Raw genomic sequence first — 9590 nt, 5'->3', positions numbered from 1 at the left:
ACCCCACCCCACCCCAACCCCAACCCCAATGGCCCCCCAACCCCAACCCCAACCCCAACCCCAACCCCAACCCCAACCCCAACCCCAACCCCAACCCCAACCCCAACCCCAACCCCAACCCCTACCCCGCCCTAACCCCGCCACTCCAAAGATATTTATTTATTTAAAAATAATAATTAAATATATTTAATTATTATATATAATATTTATATATATATACATATAAATATCCATATTTATTATTTTTTATAATTAATTTTTTTTTTAATAATTATATTTATATATATATATTATTTAAATATATTAATATTTCATATATTTAATTTATATTATTTTTATTTTTTATAACATTAAAAATTAAATTTTTAATTTTTATAATTATTTATTTATTTTTAATTATATTTTGTTTTAATTTATAATATTAATTTATATTTAAATTTATAATTTAATTATTATATTTTGTAATAGATTTCTATTATTTTAATAATTTTTTTCTTTATTAATATTTAGTTTATAATATAATAATAAATATATATTAGATTATAACTTTTTTGGATATTTTAATTTTTAAGTTTTTTTTTTTTTTGTATAAATATATAATTAAATTTTTTAAAATTTTTTATTCACCATTTTTACAATTTAATCTATAGTTATTAATGAGAATTTATTAATTAATTTTAGAAAATAATATATATAAAATTAATATATATTATTATAATAATTATCATAGTAAAACTATAATTTGATATTATTTTTTAATTTTTAAATTAAAATTTAAAAATAATATACATATAAGAAAATAAATATTCTAATCATTAATAGTTAAATATAAAATATACAAAATGGACGATATAGAAGAATAATTAAAGCAATTACAATTATCTATTTAAAATGCTCCAGATGATATAAAGATGGCTATCTAAGGAAAAAAATAAATTTTGCAATAAGGTTTAGTATCAATAAGCACAACTAATAAAGCAGATTATATAAGAATTTCAATCGAAACACCAGACCTTGACGAACGTAACCCTTGTGATGTGGTATGCGTTTTAGATATTTCCGGTTCTATGGCTACTGAAGCCTAAGTTAAAAACGCAACTTCAGATATAAAGGAAAGTCATGGATTAAGTTATCTTGATTTATTAAAACATGCTGTAAAAACAACTATAACTAACTTGGATGAAAAAGATAGATTTTGTTTAATTAGTTATAGTGATGATGCTCGTGTAGAATTTAAGTTAGACTATATGATTGAATAAAATAAAAACTTAGCCATAACTGCAACTGAAAATCTAAGAGATGAAGGTAGTACCAATATATGGGCTGGGCTTAACTGTGCTCTTGATATATTAAAAAATAATGAAATTAAATCTTAACATTAAGCTATCATTTTGTTGACTGATGGGGAACCTAATGTATTCCCTCCATCTGGATTAATTCCATAATTGGAAAAATATAAATCTAAAAATAAAAATTTACCTTAAATCAATACATTCGCACTAGGAAAGGCTATTAATACTGATTTATTAGATTCATATGCGAATATAGGAGAAGGTTAGTATTGCTTCATTCCTTGCCCAGGATTTATTGGCACTATTTTTGTAAATTCTCTTAGTAATATTCTAACTACAACAGTTAGTAAATGTGAATTATCAATTAATACTCTAAATGGGTGCAAAATAGAGAAAATATTAGGCGGAATTAATCTAATTAATAATACTACTATTTGTATGGGAGATATTAAATAAGGATAACCTAGGGATTGCTTATTAAAAATGAAATTCCCTGATGGTCTGAGAGAATAAAGCTTACCTTTTATGGATTTACAGGTAAAGTATTTTGATTATAAAACCTAAGGCTTAAAAATAGGAGAAGTTAAAGATGTAACTTTATTATAGAATGAAGATCCTCTTATAGACGCTTCTTATTGCAGGTTAACTTTTTGCGAAAGAGTTAAAGATGCAGTTTAAAAAATGAAAGATAAAAAATAAGAATAGGCTTAAAAAATTATTGCCGATTTAAAATTGGAATTCCAAGATATTTTAAAATAATTAGAAGATTAAGAAAATATAATTAAAGATAAAGAAGAAAAGTAATATTGGTTATTCAGAAATAGATAAGCCCAGAAATTTATTAGAAATATAATTAAAGATGTAGAAAAAGAAGTAACGCTAGCAGTAAAAAGAGAAGAATCATTTAAACATTGGGGATAACACTTTTTGCCGTCTTTGATACATTGCCATTTAAAACAATAATGTAATAATTTTATGGATCCAGGAATACAAGGATATGGAGGAAAATTTTTCTAATAAATTAAAGATTAAGTAGAAGAAACTTTTTTAAAATTACCTCCTCCAAAGCCTAGCAAAAAATAATAAGAAAACAATAATGTTAAAAATCAAACAAATTAAAAAAATCAAAATTAATAATAATAATAATAATAATAATAATAATAGTAATAATAAATGCAAGTAAAACTAAATGATTAATAGTAATAATAAGATTAAATTGATATGAATTAATATTATAATTGTGGAGGCGGTTGCTTTGAAGGGAATTGTTTAGTGTATATGTTTGATAATAGCTTTGTTAAAGTAAAAGATGTTAGAAAAGGTTTTAAAATAAAAGCTTAAGATGGTTAAATTCACACTGTAATAGCTGTTATTAAAATATTATTCGAACATGGATAAATTCCTTTAGTTTAATTAAAAGAAGGGTTATTAATCACTCCAAGACATCCTATATTAATCAATGGAAAATGGATTAAACCTGATTAAATTGAAAAAGCCTAATTAATTAAATGTGATAGTGTTTATAATTTTGTTTTAGATAAAGGACATAATATTTTAATAAATAATGTTACTTGTACTACTTTTGGACATGGATTTAAAGGAGAAAATGTTCATCATGATTACTTTGGAACTAATAAAATAATAAGTGATTTGAAAAAATTAAAAGGATTCCAAAATGGTTTTGTTGAAATTTATAATAAATAGTTTTTAAGGGATTAATTTTCTTAGAAGACATACGGATTGAAAGATATTGAGTGATATCATTATTATTATTTTTTTAAATTTTATTTTTTTAATTTTTATATTTTTTAATAATATAAATAAATATTAAACAATTTAATTTTATTTATAATAGATTTAATTTCTTTAATAAAATTACTAAAATATCAAAAAATCTTCTCATGTGACATATATTTTACATAAAATTGATTTTTTAAAGAATTACTTTATATATAAAAAAATAGAAATTAATATTTTCACATTTTTTTATATATTTCATTATAAATTCTTCTTCAATTCTCAACTTCTTTCTATTTTTAAATACATATTTTTTACAATTCACATGTAATAATATCTCCTAATTCTCCATTTCTAATTCCAAAAAATTATTAATTTAAATTCAATTATTCATTTTAAGCAGCTCTTAAATTAGTCATAATTTCAATTTTTTGATTTTTACTATCAAATAAGTTAATTCCGTTAAAATGTATAGAATTATCATCTTTAGTATCATTAGTATACTAAAAAATAATTGAATCATCGTTAATGTTAAAATTTATACTATCACTACTAGTATATTAATTATTTTTTAATTTGCGTATTAATTGAGTTAATTGTTTGTTTTGTTATTCTAAAAAAACATTTCTTTCTTTAAGTTCATTAATTTATATTTTTACATCATAAATTCTTTCTGTTTCCATTCTGTATGTAATTATTTGATTTTTTAATTAATTTTTTTCTTTTGCAAGTACAAATATCACTTAATTTTTTACATTCAATTCATTTTCCAATTATTTTATTTTTTATTTTAATTATTTATTATTAGGACTTAAAGTAAAGCATCGAGATAGGTTATTATTTTATTTTTTTATAGGTAAAGTTTTTTTTAGTATTGATTAATTTATAATATTTTTATTTTCAGATAATAGTAATAAAGGTTTTCTTGAAGAAAATTATTATTATTATTCAACAATATTCTATTTATTTTCTTTATCATTAAAAACAATTTATTAATTTTCCACTTTTTCAAAAGACATTTCAGCATCAGTACTAATTCTTTACTTTTTGTCAATAAAATCTTCAAATTAAAAAAGAAGAATATTTCCCTCAATATCTCCAGATATAAAGGAATAATTATTAATATTACAAATAGTATTTATCCTACATTTATGTACATCAATTTTTCTATATTTCCATGTACACATATTAAAAATCCTAATAGTATTTAAATCTCCTATAGCCAATTCATATGAATTTAATAAACATGCACAATATATAGGATTAAATAAAGTAATTTTTTTTATTTGTACCCCTTTTTTATATTCCCAAACCCGAATGCTCTAGTCACTACTTGCACTTATAATCAAATCATCTTAATGCTTCTATACGAAATAAATGCTCTTTTCTGTACTATGCCCATTTAAACTTCTTACTAATTATCCTTATTACCATTCGAAAATTTTCAGAAATCCTTAACTACCGCCGACTACTATACTTTAATCATCTATTTTGCATATTGAATTTACAATAATTTATTATTTAACCGAAAATTAAGAAATTAAGGACATTTTTACTCCATTTCCATTTATAATATAAATATTTCCACTTGAATCTCCAAATGCAATAATATCATTTTGTGATATTATTTTTTATATTGAATATATTTTTTCTTGACATTTATATATTCCTTCAACTTAAAATAATTTAGAAATTTTGAGAAGCTAATTTTCACAAGAAGCATATAAAAAATTTAGAGAAGAACAAAAGTTTTTACAGGTTAAATTATTACATGTAATTTTTTTTTTAGTTCAATGCATTAATTGTTTGTATTTTTTATTTTCCAGAATTTTATATTGCTATCACAACTACTACTAACTATGTTTTCTTCGTCAATTTTATGAAGTTAATAAATACCTGCCTGGTTTCCATTTTTTTACTTATCTTCAACTTTAATAATGTGTATTTTATTTGAATCTATAAAACCTAATTATTTGATATTAATATTAATATTTTTTTTTTTATACTAAACTATAAATTGTTTAAATTTTATTTTTCTAATTATTTCTATATTTCTAATATATTTATTAGTTAAATTTCATTTTCATAATTATAACCAACTAAAAAATATTGTTCCTCTTCTTATGAGAAAATCCAACCTTCCTATTAATTTTCTTATGTTATAATTTTATCCAATTTAATTTCTTTTATGTTTATTTATTAATGCGAATTAAAATTCATTAATTTAGCATTTTAAAAATTTTTGCATTTTTTAATTTAAATAAAATCTAGTGAAATGTTTTCGGCTAAAAACGCAATTACATAAAAACTATTTTTATCGAATAAAAGTTTTTTTATTAATATATTTTTGCCATTTAATCTTAAATATACACTTTAAGATCCTTAATATTAAATTAAAGTTTATATATGTGAAGTAAGTGCAAGTACACTTATTGGACTTATAAAAATACAGTCAAATTAAAAATTTTAACCTTAATTTATAAGTTTTCCTTAGCAATTAGGAGGAAAATTGATTTTCATTATTAAATTATAACTTTATTATAAAATTTGTCCTTTTTTTTTTAACTTAATATTTTTTTAACTTAAATATTTTTTTAATAAGAAGTATTCAAATAAATTAAGTAGAAATTTGAATTTTAAGTATTTAATATTAATAATAATAAATAGATAAATTAAATTATATTATATTAAGCCTTAAATATAATATAAATATAAAAAAAAAATTAGTTTTTGTTTTTAAAAATTAAACTTATCTCAATTTATATAAAAAAAATATAAAATCAATAATTTTATAATTAACTCTATATTTATATTTATTATATATTTCATTTATTATAATAAAAATACATATTTATATATTTAAATTTTATTAATATTTAATATAATATGAATTTTCTCTATTTACAATATTTTATAGAGATAAGAGTCATACTTTGATATATTATATAAATCATAATATTATATATTTTATATTTCACAATTAAATGTTCGAAGTTTTAATTTGTTTCTAAATTTCATAAATAATAATTATATATAAATTACTTAAAATTTAACAATTTTAAATAATCTAATATTTTTATAGCCTTAGTGTTTATTATTAAAATAAAAATTATTATTAATAAATTTTAATTTTATTCATTCATTTTTTAAAAGTAGGATTATAAAATTAAATTTGTATTTATTTCTTAATGCAATAATATTTATACTTTTTTTAGTTATATTATAAATTATATGTTAAATTTAAATATTTATAATTTATATATTTTCTATTAACCATATAATAGTTTTTCAAACATTTATCACCAATGTATCTTTATTTTTATATTAAAATACTAATTAACATTTATACTAAAGTGTCTTACATTAATTATAATTTAATTAATTATTTTCTACTTAAGATATCTGCGCATCTATTTTAGTTGTTAATATTTTATTTGTAGATACTTTTTTAATCTTTTTTCTATGAAGAAAAGTTTACTATTTTTTATGAATAATTTTTTGTATTTTCTTATTAATATTATATTATTTAATAATTTTCAGTTTTATATTTAAAATTATTAAAAGTGAAGTAAAAATATAGAATACTAATTATAAAAAATACTTTTTTTTTAATAAATTATAAAAATATTTAATATTTTTAAATATTCCTAAAAAAATCTAGATTATTTTGTAAAATATTAATTTTTTTTTTTCATAGTTATTTTAAAAATAGTCTTGATTAGTTTTTATTTTATAATTTATATTACGTTATTGTATATATATTATTATTATATTTTATTTTATTAGCATGTTATATTTATACATATCTATATTTATTAATTTTCTATTTTATAACTACCTAATATAACATCTATTTTAAAAAATTTATTAAAGATAAAATTATTAAAATATAAATCCTTTATATACATAATCAAATAAAAAATAAATAAATTAATTTTATAAAAAAAAAAAAATATAAAAAAAATAATAATAAAAAAAAAATGCAATAAATTCTCCCATACTTAGATTAATTTAACAATAAGTTAGGCTTCAAATAATTAGATTAAAAGAAAGAGCTTTAAATTATAACTTAAAAAACAGGTTTATTACCGAGTTAGGCTGTATTATTAGTAATCACACTATTACTTTCTTTAGTTGCTTTAAATATAGGATCTTTATTGATTTCTAACTTATTCGGGCTATTATATCCTGCCTATAAATCATTCAAGGTTTTGGAAAGTAATGCAAATTATGATGATAAATAATGGCTAACATATTGGGTAGTTTTCAGCTGCCTCACTGTTTTTGACAATTTATTACAGAGTTTATTATTCTTCTTACCCTTTTATTATTTGTTGAAATTATTCTTGTTTGTTTTTTTGTTTCACCCTTAAACCTTAGGAGCTACTTTACTATATGAATAAGCTTTAAAACCATTTTTATTTAAATACTAATCTAAAATAAATTAAAAATTAGATTAATTGAACTCATTTGAAGGTTAATAATTTGTTTCAGAAAAATCTTTCGAAACATTTGGAAGATCTAATTGATTTCAAAAAAAAATTCAAATCAAAAAATAATTAAATGAATATATATAAAATTTATATTTTTTATTTGAAATTTATCATATTTTAAAACTTTTTTTATTATTGAAATTTTATATTTATCAATTTATTTTTAATAGTGTTTAGATTATTTTTTATAAAATTATAAAAATTAAATATTCAATTATTTTAGTATATTATTATTAATATAAAAAATATTTAAAAAGTATAAATTTATAAAAAAAAATATAATGTTTTTTAATAAAAATAAAAAAGCCTAACTTTTATATTATATTTTTATTATATATAAAAAAATAATAGTTATTTTATATTTTATTATTTCTTTTGTTTTAAAAAAAAGAATTAATACAATAAAAGTTTTATTTTTTTTAATTTATAAAATAAAACAATAAACTGCTTATTAATATAATTATTAATAATAAAATTTTCAAAAATGTCACAAAATAAACTTTAAATAATATAGCTTCTATAAAAAATAATTGAGTAAGAATCTGTTCCAGAAAATAAACTCTTACATTAAGAAAGATTAATATATTACACATTAGACTGTTTAGAAAACCACCTAATACAATAAAAAGATCTTCCATTTAATTTATCAGAATAATTTATTCAATATTCAATGACTTAAAATAAAATTGCAATGGAATTTTTCGATTCAAATAATGAAGAAATGGCAAACAAACACTTATTAAAGGCTATCGATATGCTTTTAAATAAGCATTTACATAAATTTATTAGGCCTATATAATTGTTGGGTGAAATAAAAGTTTTAACATTTAATAATTTAGGGTGTATTTATCATAAAAAATAAAAACTTGTTTTAGCAATAAAAGCTGTTTCCTATGCAGTTGAATTAGAAGAAAAATTAGTTTCTGACGGACATTAAAATGCTTAAAAAAGTATAATTTCAACCTACTTAAATAAAGCGGCGATTCTTAATAATATCAATAAACATGATAAAGCTTTGGAAAGCTTAAATTAGGCTATGAATCATATTTTAAGATAAGAAAAGGCTTTAAGCGAAGAGAACAATAAAATAGAAGGAAATATAGAAGATACATAATAAATATAAAATTAAGAATAAGGAAATAATAATGAAGAAAATAATAAGAAAAACTAATAAAGTGTACTTAAAATGCTCAAACTAATGTGTTTGTATAATATGGGAGCTGAAAATGAACATCTTTTTCACAAAGAAAAAGCTAAGCATTATTATTAGGAATCGAAAAAAATTGCTGAAGAAATTGGAGATCTTAAAATGTAGAAAAAAATTAATGAAGCTCTAAATTTATGAAGAATATAAATAAAAATAAATAAAGTATTAATAATAAAAATATCACTATTTTTTTTAAATAAATTATATTTAATTTATATAACAATTATAATAATAATATTTTTAGCTTTATTTAGAAATTATAATTGATTAAAGTAATTCTTTTTTTTCTTCTAATTTTATATAATTTATAAATTAAATATAATATTCAAATGTATTCTTTGTATTCAATAATCAGAAATCATTTCAATTTGTTCGATATTTTATCGTTCATAAAAAAAAAATTACTTTAATCATTATTTATTTATTTAATAAAATATCCTCCAGAATTATAACTTTAACTATATTTTGAAAACAAGTTACTATTTTTGTTTGAAATAATAATAAAAATTATCTATTACTAAATTCTTTTGAATTTCAATAATATATAAATACGCTTTTCATTTAATTTTTTTTTGTTTAAAAATATTATATTAACTTTGAAGAATTATTTTTAAATTTATTAATAATTACAAAAAGCAAAAGCAGAGAAAAAAATTATTTAATTAAAATTATAATTATAAAAATTAAATTATGCTAATATAATAAATATTTTATAAATGGATTTAAATTATGCATTTACATAAATTATTTTTATAATAAATATAAATTGCATATATATTTTTATTTAAATAATTTTGACAAAATTAATATTACTCATATCTAATTTAAACAAAATTTCATGTAAATATAAATGAAATAACA

At 18.5% G+C, this 9590-nt stretch overlaps 2 protein-coding genes across 2 annotated transcripts, besides 13 other annotated features; both read left to right on the top strand. All coding sequences in view use genetic code 6, as the record gives it.

Moving 5' to 3' along the window:
* Window positions 1-128: a microsatellite.
* A 23-nt stretch (window positions 129-151) lies between these two features.
* Window positions 152-216: a microsatellite.
* Window positions 217-242: 26 nt separating this feature from the next.
* Window positions 243-279: a microsatellite.
* Window positions 280-395: 116 nt separating this feature from the next.
* Window positions 396-451: a microsatellite.
* Window positions 408-451: a microsatellite.
* Window positions 452-842: 391 nt separating this feature from the next.
* On the top strand, window positions 843-3050 carry IMG5_064550 (von willebrand factor type a domain protein; the record flags this gene model as incomplete). Its single annotated transcript, XM_004036938.1, has 2 exons — window positions 843-2390; window positions 2457-3050. 2 exons carry the CDS (start codon window positions 843-845, stop codon window positions 3048-3050), a joined length of 2142 nt encoding a protein of 713 aa, XP_004036986.1.
* Window positions 2424-2465: a microsatellite.
* An 11-nt stretch (window positions 3051-3061) lies between the features above and the next one.
* Window positions 3062-3105: a microsatellite.
* A 2480-nt stretch (window positions 3106-5585) lies between these two features.
* Window positions 5586-5627: a microsatellite.
* A 618-nt stretch (window positions 5628-6245) lies between these two features.
* Window positions 6246-6293: a microsatellite.
* Window positions 6294-6945: 652 nt separating this feature from the next.
* Window positions 6946-7010: a microsatellite.
* Window positions 6968-7011: a microsatellite.
* Window positions 6970-7011: a microsatellite.
* IMG5_064540 (TB2 HVA22 family protein, putative) lies at window positions 7010-7558 on the top strand (the record flags this gene model as incomplete). Its single annotated transcript, XM_004036937.1, has 1 exon — window positions 7010-7558. One exon carries the CDS (start codon window positions 7010-7012, stop codon window positions 7556-7558), a length of 549 nt encoding a protein of 182 aa, XP_004036985.1.
* A 2-nt stretch (window positions 7559-7560) lies between these two features.
* Window positions 7561-7594: a microsatellite.
* Between the last annotated feature and the right edge of the window lie 1996 nt (window positions 7595-9590).

The sequence above is a fragment of the Ichthyophthirius multifiliis genome (genome assembly GCF_000220395.1).
Source record: "Ichthyophthirius multifiliis unplaced genomic scaffold scaff_1120509250306, whole genome shotgun sequence".
Lineage (NCBI taxonomy): Eukaryota > Ciliophora > Oligohymenophorea > Hymenostomatida > Ichthyophthirius > Ichthyophthirius multifiliis.
Note: the sequence above shows the minus strand (reverse complement) of the source record. Positions and strands in the feature narration are given on the sequence as shown.